General features: G+C 47.6%; 2 protein-coding genes across 2 annotated transcripts in view; one reads left to right on the top strand and one right to left on the bottom strand.

Annotated features, from left to right (window-relative positions):
- dnah5 (dynein, axonemal, heavy chain 5) overlaps nucleotides 1-10,060 on the bottom strand; it is a 91,665-nt gene extending 81,605 nt beyond the window's left edge. Inside the window, exon 1 of the mRNA XM_062466486.1 lies at nucleotides 9,912-10,060. Coding sequence (XP_062322470.1) covers nucleotides 9,912-10,001 — 90 coding nt within the window. The 5' untranslated portion in view covers nucleotides 10,002-10,060. The remainder of the gene's footprint in view (nucleotides 1-9,911) is intronic.
- Nucleotides 10,061-13,597: 3,537 nt separating this feature from the next.
- Nucleotides 13,598-23,882, top strand: part of triob (trio Rho guanine nucleotide exchange factor b) — a 76,031-nt gene continuing 65,746 nt past the window's right edge. The window contains exons 1-2 of the mRNA XM_062466142.1: nucleotides 13,598-13,947; nucleotides 21,466-21,522. Coding sequence (XP_062322126.1) covers nucleotides 13,878-13,947; nucleotides 21,466-21,522 — 127 coding nt within the window. The 5' untranslated portion in view covers nucleotides 13,598-13,877. The remainder of the gene's footprint in view (nucleotides 13,948-21,465; nucleotides 21,523-23,882) is intronic.

Genomic DNA, 23,882 nt, shown 5'->3' on the forward strand with positions numbered 1-23,882 from the left:
GTACACACACACAGACATTCACACATGCAGAAAGAAAGTTTTGTCATATCCACAATGACTTGTTGTGTTGTGAGTTTTCAATTAGCACAAAATCCGGAGTTTGTTCACTTTGAGGAGATATCTCCGTTCCCCAAAAAAAGTATTTGATTAAAATTAGCGTGAATACGAAATATTATAATTGGTTCTATGATTAATATGAATAAATCTAACCATAAGGTCCTAAACAAAAGACAGCTAAGAAAATAAACAATCTGAACAGGTTCTGTGTTTTTCCTGCGGCTGCTGTCCTGCAAAGTTATCATCTCAGAGCAGAACAAGCCTTTTGAATATGATGTTAGTACGACAATATGTTGAATTATTCATTGAAGACTTCCAGTCCAGATGTCAGAGAGTGGGTCAGCCCCCGGGCTGGCTGTCCCAGCTGTACAAGCTGAGCAGCCAGCCGTCCTGCAGTGCTCTGGAGGAGCTAGCCAGGCTGGTACAACACACCACTGTTGGTTGCTTGGCACCGCTGCTTGGCAACCGAACAGGAAGCTAATAAACAAGGACTCTTTGTTCTCTTCAGTTTGGTGTTGTGTTTGTGGGATGAAAGCGTCTGAATTAATAACTTAAAAAATGAACTGTAATGGATTTCAACAGTGTTGAGGGGGCGTGTTGAGGTGCAGAAAAATCATTATAGCAGTCCAGGGTGGAAAAGACGACCTGGATTTGAGGGAGGGGACGGGTTGAGGGAAGAGAGGGAGGAGAGGGACTGGGGGAGGGGAGGTGAGGTGAGGGGGAGAGAGGGAGGAGAGGGACTGGGGGAGGGGAGGTGAGGTGAGGGGGAGAGAGGGAGGAGAGGGACTGGGGGAGGGGAGGTGAGGGGGAGAGAGGGAGGAGAGGGACTGGGGGAGGAGAGGTGAGGGGGAGAGGGGAGGAGGGGGACTGGGGGAGGGGAGGTGAGGGGGAGAGGGGAGGAGAGGGACTGGGGGAGGTGAGGTGAGGGGGAGAGGGGAGGAGGGGGACTGGGGGAGGGGAGGTGAGGGGGAGAGGGGAGGAGAGGGACTGGGGGAGGTGAGGTGAGGGGGAGAGGGGAGGAGGGGGACTGGGGGAGGGGAGGTGAGGGGGAGAGGGGAGGAGGGGGACTGGGGGAGGGGAGGTGAGGGGGAGAGGGGAGGAGAGGGACTGGGGGAGGGGAGGGACTGAGGGAGGGTAGGTGAGGGGGAGAGAGAAGAGATGGGTGGAGGGAGGGGAGGGGTTGAAGGAGGGGAGGGTGGAGGGAGGGGAGGGGTTGAGGGAGGAGAGGAGGGGGGAGAGAGAGAAGAGATGGGTTGAAGGAGGGGAGGGGTTGAGGGAGGGGAGGGGTTGAAGGAGGAGAGGGTGGAGGGAGGAGATGGGTGGAGGGAGGGGTTGAGGGAGGGGAGGTGAGGGTGGAGGGAGGAGATGGGTGGAGGGAGGGGAGGGGTTGAGGGAGGGGAGGGGTTGAGGGAGGGGAGGTGAGGGGGAGAGAGAAGAGATGGGTGGAGGGAGGGGAGGGGTTGAGGGAGGGGAGGTGAGGGTGGAGGGAGGGGAGGGGTTGAGGGAGGGGAGGTGAGGGGGAGAGAGAAGAGATGGGTGGAGGGTGGAGGGAGGGGAGGGGTTGAGGGAGGGGAGGTGAGGGGGAGAGAGAAGAGATGGGTGGAGGGAGGGGAGGGGTTGAGGGAGGGGAGGTGAGGGTGGAGGGAGGGGAGGGGTTGAGGGAGGGGAGGTGAGGGGGAGAGAGAAGAGATGGGTGGAGGGTGGAGGGAGGGGAGGGGTTGAGGGAGGGGAGGTGAGGGGGAGAGAGAAGAGATGGGTGGAGGGAGGGAGGGAGGGGAGGGGTTGAGGGAAGGAGGGGAGGGGTTGAGGGGACAGTGGGTACAGAAGGTATTAGTTTGTAGAAAGCCTGCAGGTCACACATGAGAGCAGGAGGAGTTAACAGGCCTAGACAGGAAAGAGCAAACACGTCTATTGACCCATGAGCTGACGGCAGCCACTCACTGTAGATGCTGGTCTAACAAACACACACACCCACTGACACACCTCTCTAACACACACACACACACCTCTAACACACACACACACACACACTAACACACCTCTCTAACAAACACACACACCCACTGACACACCTCTCTAACACACACACACACCTCTAACACACACACACACACACACTAACACACCTCTCTAACACACACACACACACACACACAAACACACCTCTCTAACACACACACACACTAACACACCTCTCCAACACACACACACACAACAACCCTCTCTGACAGAGCTCCAGAAAAACCATAATTCCAACCAAGCTAACGGTTGCCGAGCAACCAGTCATATCTCACCTGCTCTCTCTCATGGATCATGTTGAACAACAGCAAAGACACACGCTATCACTCACTCCCTCACACAAAGACGAAAAATGGACACACAAGGACAACCACAACCGTAAACATTAACACCTGGTATCAACAGATGCTCATTAGGGAATCACACAACACTGGGTAGCGATGACAAGTGTAGGCCTGCCTCGTAGACAGGAAAATCATTTTGAATGTTGTAGGCTACAGCAGTTCAAATCAACGGTTTCCAAGTTATCTGGAAAATAATCTTCATGCCTGGTGCACGAGAGGAAACCGATTTAAAACCAGAGACACAACATGTTTAGTCCATTTTTTTTTTATCGTAAGAACGCACACACCAGGTGATTCAGTCAGGAGGCAGGATTCAGTCAGGGGGCAGGATTCAGTCAGGAGGCAGGATTCAGTCAGGAGGCAGGATTCAGTCAGGAGGCAGGATTCAGTCAGGAGGCAGGATTCAGTCAGGAGGCAGGATTCAGTCAGGGGGCAGGATTCAGTCAGGAGGCAGGATTCAGTCAGGAGGCAGGATTCAGTCAGGAGGCAGGATTCAGTCAGGAGGCAGGATTCAGTCAGGAGGCAGGATTCAGTCAGGAGGCAGGATTCAGTCAGGACAACACACTTGGCGGTTACAGTATACTGGTTACAGTAAACTGAACGGTTAGGGTGAACCAAGGTAATTTCTGCCTAAATCTGTTCACTGTCTGTTCTGTTGTGGTACTTGTCATACGAGACATTAACTAAGCACTAAAGCCATCATTCAACAAACATATCCTCCATTTCTCCTGTCCACCTTGTGCCGGAGACAAATGTTTGCCTCTTGTTGGCCATGTTTCCATTGGTGACACTTTCCTGGTCGCTCTCACAGGCTGCTGTGGGTTCCTGCTCAGCATCCAACTGCTGTTCCTTTTCCCACCGTTACCATTATGTTTGTAAACACTTCACACTACACAGGATCATCTTGGCAGATAATCTGTTACGATCAACCTGGAGTTGGGAACTCCTCAATGGTCATGGAGGGCAGACCGGACCCAAAATCTGCCCAATGATCTTCTCGTCTGTACAGTCAACTGCAAACAACTTCTGCCTCACCATGAAGTGTTATCTTAATGCATAGTTTGCAAGGCCAACCGAATACCAAAGTTCTTATCAGAGTGTTGTCCATAACATGAGGCCCCGTGGAGAATTCTACATCCCATGTTGACATTACCACTATCAGAACGCAACTCTCTTGTTACAGTAAGAGTGCAGTTATCTTGTCTTATTAGACTATGAAGTTATCAGGTATATTATGACAGTAAGAGCATGAAGTTATCTTATCAGTCCTCTTATTATCGTAAAAGTATGGAGTTATCTTATCAGTTCTCTTACCTTGATCACCCTGGAGACACTCTGCTTCCAGAGCTGCTTTCTAAACGGCCGCGACATCACAAACCCTCTGACCCGCCTGTGGCCGTCCGCTCCCTAGTCCCTGGATCACTATGCTGCAGCGTCCTGCAGTAGCTAGCCACAGCTGGTTACCAAGCACGTGGAGTAGCTAGCCATGACAGGTTACCAAGCACCTGAAAGCCTCAGATGTCGAACTTGAAAGCTCGACTTGAAATGCCAACCGCTATCAGGACAGTTAAGATTCCCCATAAACTATTCAAACAACTTAAAGACGCAGACAGGGCTGGCGGTGGGGTGGGGGTGGGGGTGGGGGTGGGGTGGGGGTGGGGCGCTGGCCTCACCCTGCATTGCCCTCTCCCTTCTCCTCAGTTACAGGTCACTGTGCTGCTGGTGAACTAGATGAAGAGAGAACAGGCTAATCTCTCCCTCTCCGTCGCTCTGTCTGTCTGCAGGGACTGACTAGACAGTGGTTTCCTCCTGGACCTCGCTTCTGCATCTCATTTCAAGTCTGTGTTAGGGACATTACCCAAAGGAAATGACATACTACATACAGGAAGCTGCACAGTACCCAAAGGTAATGACATACTACATACAGGAAGCTGCACATTACCCAAAGGAAATGACATACTACATACAGGAAGCTGCACATTACCCAAATGAAATGACATACTACATACAGGAAGCTGCACACCGTCAAATCATACCCTGCATACTTTCAGTGGTACACAACTATGGTCTTTGTTCAACATCCAGGACTATAAGAGTATCCTAGAAATAAAAGTGTGTCATTTGGAAGACAAACCACATCCTGGATTTTCTCAGAATACCTTTTTGCACTTGATAAAATGGCACCAAATGTCATTTGGTTTGACAACTAAATATGGATTATTTTAAAAGACAGTACAAAGGGCTGGTCTTAGTATCAAACTCCTAGAGACAACACATCAGGTTATCTTGCAAGCTTCAGGGATTTCCCTTTGACAAATACAGCAGAAAAGGTAATAACCCTGGGATGGCGACACAGCAGGGGCACGTTTGGTGAGATGAGAAAAAGATTCACCCTCGGTATTGTTACAACACGATCAATGGATATATTTCTATCAAGTCCGGAACACAACCCAGTATGATGATACGACAAGCCGGATAAATACAATTCCTTGTTTCTTTAAAAATGCATTGGCTCTGAGGGTGTAGGTGTCTACATGTAACCTGGTGCTGAGCGCCACAGGTCGTCTTACCTTGTTTTGATAGTCAGGTTTAAAGTTGAGCATCGTCACTCTCGACAAAGCCGTCTTTTCACGGATTCCAGCCTCTTAAATGGTATTACTATTCATGAGATCACTGAATTTCGACACAGAGAAGAAACGGGTCGGCAGCCCTGGGCATCTTGCTTAAGCTGTCCAAACGACTGGCTTACCTTACTGCCTGAAATTATCTGATTATTTTCCAGTGAAAAGCTTTGGTGACTAGATAGTAGTGTTGGGTGACCACCTGTCGGCTAGTCAGCTATCACTTTACAGACTTTACACAATGGGCCAGCGAAAGCTGGATAAGGCTCTGAAGACAGACGCACCCCAACAACACACACATACACACACATACACACACACACATACACACACACCCTAAGCCTCAGATGGTTGCCAAGGAGCCCAGTGGTCCACAGGAAGTCTCACTAAAACTCTAAACAAAGAGAACATCAGCAATTTAGATTTATCACTTCTGACTCATCTACGGCCCTGAGGGCTTTTATGTCTGTGTATGTTGTTTAGCATGTTGTGATAACCAAGGCTCAGACAGGAGCAGGGCTTTTATGTCTGTGTATGTTGTTTAGCATGTTGTGATAACCAAGGCTCAGACAGGAGCAGGGCTTTTATGTCTGTGTATGTTGTTTAGCATGTTGTGATAACCAAGGCTCAGACAGGAGCAGGGCTTTTATGCAAAGTCTTGTTTGCCCAGGTGATTGTGTCTCTGTATGCAAATGAAGTGAAACTCAAGGAACTGGGAGAAGTCGTGACAGAGTGGCTCACACCTTCTCCAGGAAGGACAGTAGTCACATTCAATCTCAAAGACATCTCTGTGAGGAAATAAGATGATGCTGCTCAACAGTGAATACAGCCACCAACATCCATACAGTCCTCACAGAACTGCTAGCATTTTTCAAATCAGAAAACACAGACGACTAATTAAATTCCGTCACATCAGCCGGTGGCGGCTGGAGACACAGAGGCCGCTGTCTCATACAGGCTTGAACAGCTATCTGATTTGAAACAAATGGCAATGCTTTGCATTTAAAAGCAGTTGGATCCTGATTATTTCCCAGTCAGGGTTTTCTGAACCCTCTGATGTGGAGGAGCCCAGTAACCAGAGACCTTCCTAAATAATAGATGAGGGACCGAGACTCTCCCTGCGGCCGTGAGGCCCCCTCCATCCCTCCACCCCCTCCACCCCCTCTACCATCCCTCCACCATCCCTCCACCCCCTCTACCATCCCTCCACCATCCCTCCACCCCCTCTACCATCCCTCCACCATCCCTCCACCATCCCTCCACCCTCTCTACCATCCCTCCACCATCCCTCCACCATCCCTCCACCCCCTCTACCATCCCTCCACCATCCCTCCACCCCCTCTACATTCCCTCCACCATCCCTCCACCCCCTCTACCATCCCTCCACCATCCCTCCACCATCCCTCCACCCCCTCTACCATCCCTCCACCATCCCTCCACCATCCCTCCACCCCCTCTACCATCCCTCCACCATCCCTCCACCCCCTCTACCATCCCTCCACCATCCCTCCACCATCCCTCCACCCCCTCTACCATCCCTCCACCATCCCTCCACCATCCCTCCACCCCCTCTACCATCCCTCCACCATCCCTCCACCCCCTCTACCATCTCTCCACCATCCCTCCACCATCCCTCCACCATCCCTCCACCATCCCTCCACCCCCTCTACCATCCCTCCACCATCCCTCCACCATCCCATCACCATCCCTCCACCCCCTCTACCATCCCTCCACCATCCCTCCACCCCCTCTACCATCCCTCCACCATCCCTCCACCCCTTCTACCATCTCTCTACCATCCCTCCACCCCCTCTACCATCCCTCCACCATCCCTCCACCCCCTCTACCATCCCTCCACCATCCCTCCACCCCTTCTACCATCCCTCCACCATCCCTCCACCCCCTCTACCATCCCTCCACCATCCCTCCACCCCTTCTACCATCCCTCCACCATCCCTCCACCATCCCTCCACCATCCCTCCACCCCCTCTACCATCCCTCCACCATCCCTCCACCCCCTCTACCATCCCTCCACCATCCCTCCACCCCTTCTACCATCCCTCCACCATCCCTCCACCCCCTCTACCATCCCTCCACCATCCCTCCACCCCCTCTACCATCCCTCCACCATCCCTCCACCCCTTCTACCATCCCTCCACCATCCCTCCACCCCCTCTACCATCCCTCCACCATCCCTCCACCCCTTCTACCATCCCTCCACCATCCCTCCACCATCCCTCCACCATCCCTCCACCCCCTCTACCATCCCTCCACCATCCCTCCACCCCCTCTACCATCCCTCCACCATCCCTCCACCCCTTCTACCATCCCTCCACCATCCCTCCACCCCCTCTACCATCCCTCCACCATCCCTCCACCCCTTATACCATCCCTCCACCATCCCTCCACCCCTTCTACCATCCCTCCACTATCCCTCCACCCCCTCTACCATCCCTCCACCATCCCTCCACCCCCTCTACCCCTTCTACCATCCCTCCACCATCCCTCCACCCCCTCTACCATCCCTCCACCATCCCTCCACCCCCTCTACCATCCCTCCACCATCCCTCCACCATCCCTCCACCATCCCTCCACCCCCTCCACCCCCTCCACCATCCCACCACCCCCTCCACCATCCCTCCACCACCACCTCCACCCCCTCCATCCCTCCACCACCTCCATCCCACCACCCCCTCTACCATCCCTCCATCCCTCCACCACCCCTCCATCCCTCCACCACCTCCATCCCACCACCCCCTCTACCATCCCTCCATCCCTCCACCACCCCTCCATCCCTCCACTACCTCCACCCCCTCCATCCCACCACCCCCTCTACCCCCCCCCCATCCCTTCATTCCTCCAATCACTCCACCCCCTCGAAATGTTCCCCATATTCTTGACAAGTGGAATCATAAATTAAACTGTCACAGGTGGAGCCGACAGCCTGGTCAGGGCGGGAAACCAAACAATTATCATATTAAATAAAGACTCCCTGACCTAACTGCTGTAGAGAGGAAGTCACATGAGTAAGATAGAGCAGACACTGCCTCCTACTGTCCTGGTATGAGTACTGCATCTGGTTTTGCCCCTCAGAGCAGGGGTGCTTGGAGCAACATTGATATTAAAATTAATTTAGCACATAACAAAGAATAATCTATCCTAACTCGAATAATACATGACCACTATGCAGTGTTTCCCATTCATTGGCTAGACCGTGGCGGCCCGCCATACTCTACTTTGTCCCGCATCAAGTCACGTCAATTTTATTTAGTCTATCCCACTAGGGGAGATGTGTTTGTAGACTTGTATTAAAACATTCAAGCCATCAAAAATACTACATAAACAGCATATCTGACACCACACAGAGACAACAACACAATAGTTTTACAGTTTCATAAAGTATCAAAATGAACGGAAAATATGAGTCCACTTCGCATTAGCTCTACATAAAATATTCTGTAACGTTGTGTTTTGCACCGTTGCTATAGCAAAGTATTTCTGACTCCCCAGTCAGTCAACCCCTCTGTCCCCCGCGGTACGTGTGCACGCTCTTTCAGTTACACATGCGCACTGGAACGTTCCTGGCTGCCTGCGTTCAGTATGCATCTTGTTCATTTCGGATAAATATAGCGCTATTGCCTATCATAGGCAGTGTTGTGGCCTTATACCCCAAAAGTGAATGGGGAAGATAGGTGAAACCGTGTCTGTCTGAAGATGTCGGCCAAATCAGCTAGAGGTTAGGCTACCTGAACCGCAACGAGTTTACAATAACGTCCGAAAGAAAACACAAGAAAATTCTGCAAAGAGACGCTCACTGAGACGGCTGGCACTAGGCCTACATCAAACTTTAACCGGCATTTAGAAAGGAAACATAAAAAAAGGCAATCTAGGCGTAAGTGACGCAAGCAAAGAAGCTACCTAACGTTTGCAATCTGCCTCTGTCCAAAACGCTTCAGAAATCTCTTAGCAATGTAACATACTGAATGTTTCAGGGCGTTAGTTTCAATTGCTTGCCAGATTTTGTTTGTGATAACGAGCCAGGCCACATAAAGATATAGCTAAGGATGAATATAGTTACTTTAGGCTACATCAACGTTAACTCATGTCAGCTGCATACTTCTCCCGATTTAATTAAGTTAAGTTAAACGCCGCGGTACCGCGCTACTTCACGTGGGTGAGAGAGAGATGTGAAAGCAGAGACAGATAGGCCTACTAATGCGCCTCCACTTATAAGAAAAACAAAACAAATATGTTTTGTTTTTATAATAGGCGGCTTTGCCTGGTCATAAGCACACGGCACTATAAGAGTGCTAATGTTGAGTTCAAATACAAAGTTACAGATCAAACCTAACTTTTTACCAAGTCAAACCCTACTGCTTGTGTGTTTTGAGTGGTCTGGTCTCGAACCCTCAAAATCTTGGTCTTGTCTCGGTCTCAATACACTCTCTGGTCTTGGCCATGACTTGGTTAGGGTAGGTGGTCTTGACTACAACACAGAGAATACGAACGGCAGAAATTGTGCTGAGAAGTAAATGAGATAGCCTAATTATGATGAGTTAGAGATGGAAAACGCATTTAAAAGCTTGATTCATTTTTTACGACTAAGGAATAATTTAAGCCTCCAGTTACCACATGAGCATGTGACATGGGAGGTTCTGTCCTCTCGTGACTCGTGGTTATAGCAGTGGACCTGTGTGTGAGTATAGCGTCATATAAACGCTCATACTAAATGTTTTCTACCGTCCGCATCTTTACGTTTCCACTTGGCAAAGTGCTACAGTAAAGAGAGTAACATTTTCCGTCACCAGGAGAATTGACAGACAAATAGGAATAAATAATTCTCAACACATTGTTATGGTTTATGACAAACCTGCATTTCTTTTATAGACTCCACGGGAACTGACGGTAGAGTGGACCTGTTTCTGAAGTTGGCTTTGGCAGACCGAGAACTGAAAGACATTGCCTACCAATACAATTCCACCACGAGGGTTCTCGGACAAAATAAGTGAATTAATCCTGAAATAGAATTTATCTTGCAAAGTAGGCCTACACGTCATGAGAATTTGGGTATAAAATGCCGGAGCGTTCTGCCTATATAGCCTAAACACTTCCCAGAAAAAACACTTTCGGCACAAATAACGTGTTGTGACCCGTTTCCTTGGTAACAGATTCCTTTCAGGGGTTGTGAAAGGAGCGCTTCTCCGACGTACCTAAACACACAAAAATGGCGTTTCTCGGGAAAAGTGGACGTTTTTTTGCGTTTAGCATACATTCGAAAAGCTGTTGGTTGTCGTCCATAGTGTGTTAGGCTACAGTTGCAAAGACTAGGCTATGGCCAAACTCACATGCAACGATTTTTTTTTACCAACAATCTTAAATTGTAGAGGGAGGGTAAGCCTATCAGCCGTAGGCTATATTCAACTCTAATGTCGATTTATAATCATTAACCAAAGTAACACGTCCTGTCCAGTGAAGTGGCGGAACAAGACTTTTATATTATGGGGTGGCCATGGCTACTTTAGGGGGTCCATTCATAGACATATATACATGTCTATGGGTCCATTGACCATGACAGATTGTGTGTGTAACCCTAGTCTGGTATCTAAGGAGCTGGAATGAATCATATGATTGATGATTAGAGGTAAAAATGATCATTAACTTAAACCTGAGTTATTCAAGGGTTAGTGTGGTCCACTAGGGCTACTTCACTCAAACTCTTTAACATAGCCTACATGTACTAAGAATAGCCAGTGTCTCTACCTCTGCACTGCAACACACACACACACACACACACACATGTGAACACACTGTACTCAAATACTGGAGAGCCTTGGGTCACTGTTTTCATGTATAAACTGGGTCTGTAAAAGTTTAACATATAAAAAATATTTACAGAAAATAAAGCTCAAACACCAAGGAGATAAGATAGCATTTGTGTGTGACGTAATTCGCAGAGTTTATTTACAATTTACATTTTTGGAGCAGCAGGTCTGGTGCTTGATACAGCTGGGACTGTCTCAATGACACCCCCCCTGGCAGCTCTGCTTTCATCAGAGTAGCCTAGTTTTCAGAGGGATTGAAGCCAGTTCAGTACACGACCACTAGGGTGCGCTGAGGCCGTGTACCATTATGTGTACCTTCGGTCTGGACCACTTGCTCCGGGTGCCAGCGTACCACCTTCCTTTCGCGTGGTCCGGACCCTTAGTGAGTGGTTTGTGGTTTTAATCCAATCCATGTTGGCAGTGCTGTTAGCCGAATAAATATCAGAGAACATAAACCTTTGTTTATTAAATGTACTCTGTTATTGATTTTGCATATTTGTTGTTTTGGCCATTGGTAGCCTACACTGGCCTACTGTTAAATTGTTTTATTTTAATAATGAATTGTTTTTGTTGACAGAGACAAATAAAAACAACAAATTCTAATATTTTGTCTTGGAATTATATTGTTATAATGTATTTTGACATTTTTCATTTGATATGGTGTGTGTGTGTTAGTTGACTATATCTTGACAAAACGTCAGCCTTCTGGACACTGGCCATTCATTTGATACTGTAGCTGGACAAAATGTCAGCCTTCTGGGAACAGTCACATATATCGATAGCTGTTGTCACAATATGTGACCTCCCTGTTACATGGCTGAAAATGTCTGACACACCAACCAAACCAACTCAAGTGACTTTTCTGTCCTTGCTGGACCTGGGCACAAGAGGGCAAATATTCTGATCCCTGGGCACAAGAGGGCAAATATTTTGATACCTAGGCACAAGAGGTTACATATATTGATAGCTGTCGTCAGAATATGGGACCTACCTGTTACAAGGCTGAAAATGTCTGACACACCAACCAAGGTGACTTCTTTGTCCATGCCATGGATAACCTGAAGACAATCACCCATCTGGTTAACAGCTAGACCTGGGCACAAGAGGTCACACTATATCTGGACAGAATGTCAGCCGTTGGACACGGCCATTCATGTGATACTGTATCTAGACGAAATGTCAGCCTTCTGGACACGGCCATTCATTTGATACGATATCTGGACAAAATGTTAGCCTTGAGAGCTGTACAGCAACATTTCAATTAGACCAGGCAAGTGTCAACATGAACAACACATGGACTACAGAACACACAGTGAGTTCAGTATCCAAAACCCAGTCCTACAGAACACACAGTGCAGTATCCAGAACCCAGTCCTACAGAACACACGGTGCAGTATCCAGAACCCAGTCCTACAGAACACACGGTGCAGTATCCAGAACCCAGTCCTACAGAACACACAGTGCAGTATCCAGAACCCAGTCCTACAGAACACACGGTGCAGTATCCAGAACCCAGTCCTACAGAACACACGGTGCAGTATCCAGAACCCAGTCCTACAGAACACACGGTGCAGTATCCAAAACCCAGTCCTACAGAACACACGGTGCAGTATCCAGAACCCAGTCCTACAGAACACACGGTGCAGTATCCAGAACCCAGTCCTACAGAACACACGGTGCAGTATCCAGAACCCAGTCCTACAGAACACACAGTGCAGTATCCAGAACCCAGTCCTACAGAACACACAGTGCAGTATCCAGAACCCAGTCCTACAGAACACACAGTGCAGTAACCAGAACCCAGTCCTACAGAACACACAGTGCAGTATCCAGAACCCAGTCCTACAGAACACACAGTGCAGTAACCAGAACCCAGTCCTACAGAACACACGGTGCAGTATCCAGAACCCAGTCCTACAGAACACACGGTGCAGTATCCAGAACCCAGTCCTACAGAACACACGGTGCAGTATCCAGAACCCAGTCCTACAGAACACACGGTGCAGTATCCAGAACCCAGTCCTACAGAACACACAGTGAGTTCAGTATCCAGAACCCAGTCCTACAGAACACACAGTGCAGTATCCAGAACCCAGTCCTACAGAACACACGGTGCAGTATCCAGAACCCAGTCCTACAGAACACACGGTGCAGTATCCAGAACCCCTCTTCATAGACCAACAGAATAACATATAACACACTAGCTAAGAATAATCAAAGGCCAGAGAACAAATAAGATTTAAGAACTAATGAGATAATTGACAAATTAATAGTTAGGAATTAACATTCATAACGAATGCTCAATTTTTTATATAGTAGAGTCTGTACATGAAAGGCAGCCTTTCAAATGGAAGATTAAATACATTTGAGGACGTTTCCGTAAAAACCGAAGGGAGGCACTGTCCACTCTCGCAAACCAGTTGGCCTGCTACGCTATACAGCAGTCTAGTACAGGCTGCGACATCATCACGAGTTAGAGCGGTCCTGGCAGGGCATCAGACTGTGTTTATCAGGATGTACGTGTTTTTAAATAGAATACCTGCCATGGGATTATTTTGTCAGGTATAGTGACAAACTACCCCAACCTTCAGCTATTCCTGTCTGATATATCACACCATGACAATTGACTATAGGTTTTATTGACGAATATGACGGCTCAAGAATCAAAAGATAGAATACTGAATTAATGAGAAGTAGGGCTGTGATTTGGTGCCCCTCATTCGGAAGAGCAATTAACAACATGTAGTAGCATAATATCCTTCCCCTCTAGACCTCCCCCATCCCAATGGAGTCTGCATCGACTTCCCCTCCGCGCGGCTCGGGAGCGCCGCAGATCGGCAATAAGAACGTTTTATTCCAGTCAAGATGGAGGGCTATTGCCTACTGAGGGGAAACCCAACAGCGTGACCGTTGCGGGACAATATTCGCACTTTCAATGTAAGGCTGACCCGCCTTTCCGCAGATCTAACGGAGTCGAATATTTGGTGATATTTTGACGTGACGTTATTCCAGCAATGAGCTCGGGCGACGGGATAGATGAGGGTCCGAATGATGCGGCCGACATAGCGGCGTTTTTCAAATCTGGTAAGTCAAAAAGGGGCGAGTTGCTGTAGCCCATGCCATCGGTGAGCGATTTGCCGTTACATTGTTGCTGTGCATATTGCTCTGTTTACCGTCAGTGATTGTCGTGTGCGTGCATGAAAGGATTTCGGAGACACAGACTGCAGGCGCCTTCTCATAAACGCATTTAACAGGGAATATGTAGTTTTCATAGGGAATAGATGACGCCAATGCGTTTCTTATGGGTTATTGGGAGGAATCAACATTTTGAGGCGAGGACACGTAATTAAGTAGGCTGTTCTGCGTCATACGTGAACCCATTTCTATACTTCGCAGTCTAGTCCAACTCAAACCCATATCGATGACATTATTGTGTGAACAAACTGTCAGTGGAATGGACCGATGCGTTATTTCTAGAATCTTAAAACGGACACACGCACAGACACAGCATCTGAGGCGTTGGGACTAAGGCCTAACATGTGAATTAACAGTGACAGTACGTGGTCGATTTGGTCGGAATGTCCTACAGACATGGACTAATCATCACCCGCAGATTAAAGCAAAAACACGATTAGATGCTTGTTTACTGAGAATGTTGGAAAGTACGAGGGAGACCACCACTGACGCTGCTCGTGCAGCTGTCTATCTGCTCTACCGTCAGCTGTCTTTGTGACACCTGGTGTCTCCTGGTCACAAGTGTTGTCCACCATCTCTCTCTCTCTGCTTCTCCCTCTCTCTCTCCCTCTCGCCCTCCCTCTCTCTCAACGCTCTCTCTGCCTCTCTCTCTCCCTATCTCTCTGCCTCTCTCTCTCTCTCCTCCCTCCCTCCCTCCCTCCCTCTGTCTGCCTCTCTCTCTCTCTCTCTCTCTCTCTCTCTCTCTCTCTCTCTCTCTCTCTCTCTCTCTCTCTCTCTCTCTCTCTTGACATGCCATATGTCTACTACATCCTACACTACGTATCTTCGGGCTGCCCAGCTAGGGGTCATGTCTGTGGCCATTGGTGTGTCGGATCACAGCTGCCTCTGTCCTCTGTTAGTAATAACAACGTTAGTCAGTACTATTATAGTTACACTAGTGACCATCTATCTGAAATAGGAAATAGGAAACATGCATTGTATTATATGCTGTTTATCAGTCTGTTTAGATGTTGTAAAATTACATCAGATATGACCTTTTTTGATGAATTAATTTATCGATAAACTTTTTGCTGCAGTTGTTTACATCGCTTGCATAGCTTGTTATTTTTTGGGTTGTTGACATTTTCTTAGATCCTGCAATGTGAGCTAAACTGCTGTGTAATGTTCCTACACAGCATGGAGAAAAGTGTCATGCAAGGAAACTACAATGTGTTACAGTAATAGGGTTCAGACACACCACAATCATTACAAGAGGGAGAGAGAGAGAGGACAGAGATGAGAGAGATGAGAGAGAGAGGACAGAGATGAGAGAGAGAGATGAGAGAGATGAGACAGAGAGAAAACAGAGATGAGAGAGTGGAGAGAGAGAGATGAGAGAGTGGAGAGCAGGGTGGAGTGCGTCTTGTGTACTCTGCAAACGTTTGAGCCCTCCTCTGCTCCGGCCGGATAATTGGCAGTTGGTGAAGCTGAAGCAGAGAATAGTACCCGGAGACAGCCTGGCATCGCCCACGCCATCCACTTCCTCCTTCCCCCCTCCACGGATCAAGAAGAGCATTTGAGCTATCTTTGCCCAGACTGTCTCTCTCTCTCTCTCTCTCTCTCTCTCTCTCTCTCTCTCTCTCTCTCTCTCTCTCTCTCTCTCTCTCTCTCTCTCTCTCTCTCTCTCCTCTCTCTCTCTCTCTCTCTCTCTCTCTCTCTCTCTCTCTGTCTCTCTCAATCCCTCTGTCTCTACCACTTTCTTCTTTTCTCCTTTCTCTCTCTTTTCTCTCTACCCTTCTCTCTTGGTCTCTTTTCTCTCTGACACTCTCTATCTCACACTGTCTCTTTACCCCCCCCCCCTTTCTCTCTACACCCTCTCTCAATCTCTCTCTACCCCCCACCCCTATCTCTCTCTTTCTCCCCTCCCTCCTCCTCACCTTCTCTCACCCTCTCTCTCTCTCTCTCTCTCTCTCTCTCTCTCATCCTCTCTCTCTCTCTCTCTTCTCTCTCTCTCTCTCTCTCTCTCTCTCTCTCTCCTCTCTCTCTCTCTCTCTCTCTCTCTCTCTCTCTCTCGCTCCACCCCCCCCCCTCTCTCATCCCCTCCCATCTCTCTCTTGGCTCTCGCTCTCTCTCTCTCTCTTTCTCTCTCCACCCCCCCTCTCTCGGTCTCTCTCTCTCCACCCTCTCTCTCTCTCTCTCTCTCTCTCTCTCTCTCCACCCCCCTCTCTACACGTAGAGAAGTGAGCAGGACTTCCTACAGGCTGGATTGATGTCTTTCCTGAGAGACAGTGGACAGCCTAATGCAGTCAGAAGGAGCATAAATGACTTCCTCCCATCACTTGTCACCAGATGGCTCAGTAAAGGAGGAAAGATGGATGGATGGCTGGAAGGATGGATGGAAGGAAGTTTCTACAACAGTGAAACGTTATGCGTCAATATTGGTCCCACAATCCCCAGTGTTTTAGTCAAGCAGCAGTGTAAGTGATGTTTCTGCAGGCCACACAGAGAGGTCCGGGCATGCAGCATACATGGGACAACCTGGATTCTTGGTTTGCGTTGGAGAACCCTGTTGTCCACGTGGGAGAACCTTGAACCCTCTGATCTTCAGGCAGAGGCTTGTGATGAAGACATCTTCTCTCTGTCTCTTCACTAATGGAGGGACTGAGTTCAGCTGATTTCTGGGGTTTATATGTTTACAGTTTTTTTTATTCGCTTTGGTACTATTTTCACAAGTAAGGTGAACATTTTCTAAACTCTTAGTACAAAAATCCAAACTGATCACACTTGTAACGCAGCTAGTCATTTTTCAAAACCTGATGGAATGCTTTCAGTCAGTTGCACATGTTTCCAGTCCACATAATCATTGTTTCAAACACAAGATTATTGTAATATGTAATGGGAACATTTGGTTTAATCACCGAAACACAACAGTATGATCTTCTTTCAGTTTAGTACTTTTAACAATCAGTTCATCCAACAGCAAACAATGCAAGATACATGTTTCAAATCGGCCTTAGAAGCGCTGAAATTAATATGTTCCAGTATTATGTAAAAGACAGATTACACAGTTTCACATTAGGCAATACACTTACATTACTCACACTTACATTACTCATATTTACATAAGTTTTCACAATTTTTCAGATATAATTGTAACATAGGTATACTTTCTATTATGTAACTAAATGAGAACAAAACATTACATTTAGAGGCCCCATGCCCACCTCTCTGACCTCTCTGTTGGTGCCCATGCCCACCTCTTTGACCTCTCTGTTGGTGCCCATGCCCACCTCTCTGACCTCTCTGTTGGTGCCCATGCCCACCTCTCTGACCTCTCTGTTGGTGCCCATGCCCACCCCTCTGACCTCTCTGTTGGTGCCCATGCCCACCTCTTTGACCTCTCTGTTGGTGCCCATGCCCACCTCTCTGACCTCTCTGTTGGTGCCCATGCCCACCTCTTTGACCTCTCTGTTGGTGCCCATGCCCACCTCTTTGACCTCTCTGTTGGTGCCCATGCCCACCTCTCTGACCTCTCTGTTGACCTCTCTCATGCCCACCTCTCTGACGGATCCCTTGTCCACGAGCTCTTCCTATTCCTTGCTGTCTATCCTGCTATATTGAAAGAAATTGCCATTGTTTACGTATATCTAATGACCAATTGTGGTTACCCCAATCTGAAATCAAGTAGCAATAACGAGTATTCATCATGTGTGGTTAATTTATATGTTCGTACAAAAACACATTTTATTTCTGTAGTTTTCAAAATCAATATACTGTTTATTGCTGAAATGAAAATATATAGGTTTACCAAACGGTTCAGTGATTAACCATTAAGATCAGTTGTATTAAGTGTTGGTCAAATGTATTTACGCAAATTAGATGAGAAGCATATCAAAAGTATTGTGAGCATTGCATTGTGAAAGACAATTACTTCATATGAAAGATATTTCTTTGATGACACACTGATTAGGTGTGGTGAAAAAGTGATTGTGTAATTTTGTGCGTTGTACTTTGTAACATGTGATTACATGTTTGAAAAAACAGACTTTTTGATGATCTGCTTTGAGTTTTGTACTAACAGTTGTGAGGTTTTACCACATACTTGTGAAAATAGTACCAAAGCGAATAAAAAAACTGTAAGCAGTCTGGAGTTTGGAGAGAGATTTTACAGCAACAAACACCTCAACATAACAGGACCAAGTCAGGTCTGTTGAACCACGACATCCACAGTGTGTCCTCTAGTACGTGTCGTTTAAAAGATGGCATTCCTGTGATCCCTGCAATTTTGTCACGCTAATTGACTCATTCTTATATTGTCTTAGCGACAGTGTAGAGGCCACAAGGTGTGCGTGTGCGTGCATGTGTGTCTGCTTGTGTGTGTGTGTGTGCTTGCATGTGTTTGAGTGTGTGCTTGCATGCATGTGTTTGAGTGTGTGCTTGCATGCATGTGTTTGTGTGTGTGCTTGCGTGCATGTGTTTAAGTGTGTGTGCTTGCGTGCATGTGTTTGTGTGTGTGCTTGCATGCATGTGTTTGTGTGTGTGTGTGCTTGCGTGCATGTGTTTGAGTGTGTGCTTGCATGCATGTGTTTGAGTGTGTGTGTGTGCTTGCGTGCATGTGTTTGAGTGTGTGCTTGCATGCATGTGTTTGTGTGTGTGCTTGCGTGCATGTGTTTGAGTGTGTGTGTGTGCTTGCGTGCATGTGTTTGTGTGTGTGCTTGCATGCATGTGTTTGTGTGTGTGTGTGCTTGCGTGCATGTGTTTGAGTGTGTGCTTGCATGCATGTGTTTGAGTGAGTGTGTGCTTGCGTGCATGTGTTTGTGTGTGTGCTTGCGTGCATGTGTTTGTGTGTGTGCTTGCGTGCATGTGTTTGTGTGTGTGTGCTTGCGTGCATGTGTTTGTGTGTGTGCTTGCGTGCATGTGTTTGTGTGTGTGTGCTTGCGTGCATGTGTTTGAGTGTGTGCTTGCATGCATGTGTTTGAGTGTGTGTGTGCTTGCGTGCATGTGTTTGTGTGTGTGCTTGCGTGCATGTGTTTGTGTGTGTGCTTGCGTGCATGTGTTTGTGTGTGTGCTTGCGTGCATGTGTTTGTGTGTGTGTGTGCTTGCGTGCATGTGTTTGAGTGTGTGTGTGTGTGTGTGTTGCTTCAGCTGGGCTCCCTGTGCTGCCTGTCCCCGGCAGACAGCTGTGCACAGCCTGGCAAACAGGAAGGGCTCTTCCAGCCTAACATCCTCTCTCCCTCTGAAGAAAACAACATGTTAGGATCCCAGCTCACAGCCATCGAGTCAACCTGGGGCATCGAGCTGAACTGGTTACACTCCTTCTTGGTGTAAACACCACCCACCTTCGTCAGTGTTGCAGCTGGAGCAGCCTGGATGGGAGAAGGTTCTAGATCACTAGGTGTTGTAGCTGAAGCAGCCTGGGTGGGAGAAGGTTCTAGATCACTAGGTGTTGTAGCTGGAGCAGCCTGGGTGAGAGAAGGTTATAGATCACTAGGTGTTGTAGCTGAAGCAGCCTGGGTGGGAGAAGGTTCTAGATCACTAGGTGTTGTAGCTGGAGCAGCCTGGGTGAGAGAAGGTTCTAGATCACTAGGTGTTGTAGCTGAAGCAGCCTGGGTGGGAGAAGGTTCTAGATCACTAGGTGTTGTAGCTGGAGCAGCCTGGGTGGGAGAAGGTTCTAGATCACTCGATGTTGTAGCTGGAGCAGCCTGGGTGAGAGAAGGTTCTAGATCACTAGGTGTTGTAGCTGAAGCAGCCTGGGTGGGAGAAGGTTCTAGATCACTCGATGTTGTAGCTGGAGCAGCCTGGGTGGGAGAAGGTTCTAGAATCTAGAACCTTCTCTCACTCGGTAGACAAACTACACACCTTAAGAGACATGAAGTCGGTCTAGTGTTTGCCGCTCTCTAACCTGCATTGGAAGTGTCAGTGTTACCTTAAACATTCATAGCATTTATTTGAGTGCAAACCCCATGTCCAATGAAAACAAAGGAGTTGTTACATTTAAAAAAAAAACTCTTGTCATTTATAATCTGTGGACCTTTTTTATCGAATGTATAGATGCACAGTGGAGAGTTCATATTTTGAGCTCATGATCTGCAATCAAATGTTGTTCCGCTGAGCCATATGTCTCTAGAGGAGGGGATCCCCGCTGAACAGCTCCTTCCAAGGTTTCTTCAGTTTTCTCCTGTTTTCCTCAGAGTGTTTTCCTGGTCTTCTCTGAGGGTTCAGGATGGTTGAGGTGCAGTTCTGATGACGAAGGTGAAGCCCTCTGTGATACTGCGTGTGAAAAGGGCTGTAGAAATAAAAATAGTTTTGATTGGATGAACAGTAGGCGTGTACTTGGCCTAGGTCTACTTAGACAGCAGGATATCTCTGTCTCAGATGAGTAGACACGCTTGGTATTCCAGTGGTGATTTACGGGTGACTAAACTGTGTACAGCTGTGGATTCTCTGAACGGGAGCCTAGATTATGGTCACATGCGAATGATTCCTCACGTGTCCTTGAGACAGTAGAGACGGTGTGATATATATGACATGGAGTCCTCGATACCACAGTACGCTGGCCCATGATGCCTTGCAGCATATGCTGGTGCCGTCTTTTAAGAATCGGGGCAGAGCTAAGCCGCCCCGCTTGCTCCACTGAACCAGAAAGGGCACTGCAGTACCACCTCAAGCCAGCAGGGTTGTCCAAATTAAAAGCTTTCTGAAAGCATGCATTTTTCATGTCAACAGAACTCCCGATCGCTTGCTAGGCTGTTTATGCACCCCCTCTCAAATCCATGCTCACATGTGCGGGACGGATGTCAAAAGTAACAGCCTGTTTTATTTGCTCACGTGCTTGAGATGTAAGAAAATAACCACACCAAAGACGAGGATTTCTTGAACCCCAGAAATGTGGTTCTTTGGTTCAGTTCCTTAGGAGGTGTTGAGCAAGTTGAGATCTTTCCTCACAGATTTTGAACAAGTTTAGTATGGGTGTAGGGATGTAGCTCAGTGGGAGAGCATTTGACTGCAGATCAAGAGGGTTCAAATCCCCCCGTGTATTCTGTGTTGGATGAAAGCGTCTGCTCTGGAACTCGTTCTGTGATGTCCTGCGTGCTCCGGTCTTGTGTGAACGCTGGCCACAAAACAGTTTCACCTTACTGACAATAAGATAACATTCAACCTTAAATTAACTCATTATCATTATAATTAGCTGTGCAGTGAGAATACCCAGTCAGTGTATTGTCCTAGTTGTGTTGATCTGTTGTGGCGCCACGGTGTCATGAAGGATGGTGTGTGAGGGTGTGTCTAATGCTGCTTAATCTGAGAGAGAATTGAGCTCCTCAAAGCAGCCTTCTTGCTGTCATTGTGCCGGCTGGAGGATCGCTTGCTCCTGGTCAGACAGTCTGAAAGCTGTCTAACTGCTCTTCTCAACTCTCTCTCACCTTCTAGATTGTTCTCTCACGCAATGTGAACCAAAACTGGAGGGACCAAGCAGCCAATCATCAGGTCTGTATCTTAGTTTACATTCTGGCTCAACTGAAATGCATTTATGAGCAGAACTTGTTTTTGTGTTCAGTAACTGTGTTCCTGTATTCCTCACTCATGTTGGATTTGTGGTTAACAATACTAACCCAGTTGACTGAGTTAAGGGCGATAAAAGGTAGTTTCCATAGAGACGTTATTAGGGAACTTCATGGTGTTCCCATGTTCCTGGGACACCCAGGATGCCAGGAGGCACTTTCACTCCTGACCACTAGAGGCAGTCAACTCTCCAGCACAGGGACAACACCCAGAAGGCTCACAAACACACATGCACTAAAACATCATACCATAGAGAGACAAGCATACTCAAAGAAAGCGTATGTTGAATCATAATTACAATTATGTAAACTATTTTCATATTTCAAGTCGAAAATCCGTTTATGCAAACAAGGGTATCAGATGTTACCAGATATTATAGCTTAGATTTTTCTTATCATTTGGTGATTTGATGCAATCCCCACTATTCAAATTATTATTACTAATTCATAAATACAATAAAATAATTAATTTTTAGTTCAGGTTTGGCTGAGCAGAGAGTTTGTCATCACTCTGGAGCCCTGACATTATTTGGAAGGTGTTGACTAAACATGTCCGACGCAGGGTAACAGGAAGTACAAATATGCTTCATCATTTGTGTCCTGCACATGCAGTCATAAATCTCCTCCATATTGATTTCTGCCTCAAGTCTTAGTGCAAATAACTCTCCTGAGAAAAGTTTGCTCCAGAAGCAGTTAATATTTAAACAAGCTGGCACAGGATGGACGCCAAGGCAGAGGCAAGAAACAGGAAGTGTTACATTAAGGGACTCTCATCCTTCAGAATAAAACCTCACATTATAGACTGTTGATTCATCCCTTGTTTCTATTGATATGCAGAAATCTATCAGGAGAAAAACAAACTATTCTGACAACAAGATATAATCATGTATGTATTTAAACACGCTTTATCCAAAGAGACGTGGGTCTCAAATCTGCAAAGATTTGCCTTCAAATGCCACTCAGCTTTACTTATCCCTGATGCCAACACATGTTGAATGGGGACAGCGGTGTTCATGACATCGGATAGCGGGCAAGCTGCTTGTTGATATAAGAGGCCTGTTTTCAGAGCTGGAATAACAAGTCACAGGATGTTACCCACAGAGAGAGCTATCCTAGTGTGTGTGTTTCTGGGCTTGTGTGTGTCTGTGTAGTTTGTGTGTCTATGCCGTGTGTGTAGTGTGTGTGTGTGTGTGTGTCTGTGTGTTTTTTGGGTGTGTGCATAGTGTGTGTTGAAATGTCTGTGTGGTTGTGTCTGAGCATGTCTGTGTCTGTGTGTGTGTCTGTTTGAGTATATGTGTGAGTGTGTGTCTGGGTGTGTGTGTGTGTCTGTGTGTGTTTTTAGAGGAGATAGGCCTATGCCCTTTGTTAGAGAGAAGTCTACTGAAAATCCATTGAATGTGTCCCTAGGGCACCAACACTACCGGAGGATATCATGAACTCATACACACTAGAGATGCCTCTGCTCCACTGCAGGCCACACACACACACAGACACACACACACATACACACATACACACACACAGACACACACAGACACACACACAGACACTACATCTCCCACACACTCAGGACTGTCATTTGCCAACAGTTTTGGTATTTAGAACGATGCTCACATTTGAGGTGAATAAACAGATTTGGTATACTGTGTCTTTACAGGTTCTATACATGGCTGTGTGTGTTGTGTGTGGAGAGGGGGGTGGGGGAGGTGGTTGTATGGAGTGAGTGTGTGTGTTGTGTGTGGAGAGGGGGGTGGGGGAGGTGGGTGTATGGAGTGAGTGTGTGTGTGTGTGTGGAGAGGGGGGTGGGGGAGGTGGTTGTATGGAGTGAGTGTGTGTGTGTGTGTGGGGGGGGGGGGTGGGGGAGGTGGTTGTATGGAGTGAGTGTGTGTGTGTGTGTGGGGGGGGGTTCAAACGTCTACAGAGGCCTCCCTCTGGGAGCAAGCCGTGACCACATAGCTGGTAAACAGACACTACTGTAGCTAACTGGCAAACTGGGGTTACTCTCTGTCTGTCTCTATATCTCCATCGAATCTTTCTCTGCATCCCTGTTTTCCAACTCTTCATAAAGACGTTGTTTCTTCTTCTACGTGTTTCCCATCTGCTCTTCAGAATATATCGGTTGAATAGTTTGGATTGTGGGTCCCAGAGCCCAGGAAAGCAGGCTGTAGACGAGTCTGTGCTGGCTGGTGCAGGGTGGTGCGGTGCGCGGGACAGGAGAGCTCTATCTCAGCGCGCCGCTTAGTTGTTAGAGCTCATTGACTTTGTCTCGGTCTGTGAAGCTGGTTC

Source organism: Osmerus eperlanus, chromosome 7, assembly GCF_963692335.1.
Source record: "Osmerus eperlanus chromosome 7, fOsmEpe2.1, whole genome shotgun sequence".
Lineage (NCBI taxonomy): Eukaryota > Metazoa > Chordata > Actinopteri > Osmeriformes > Osmeridae > Osmerus > Osmerus eperlanus.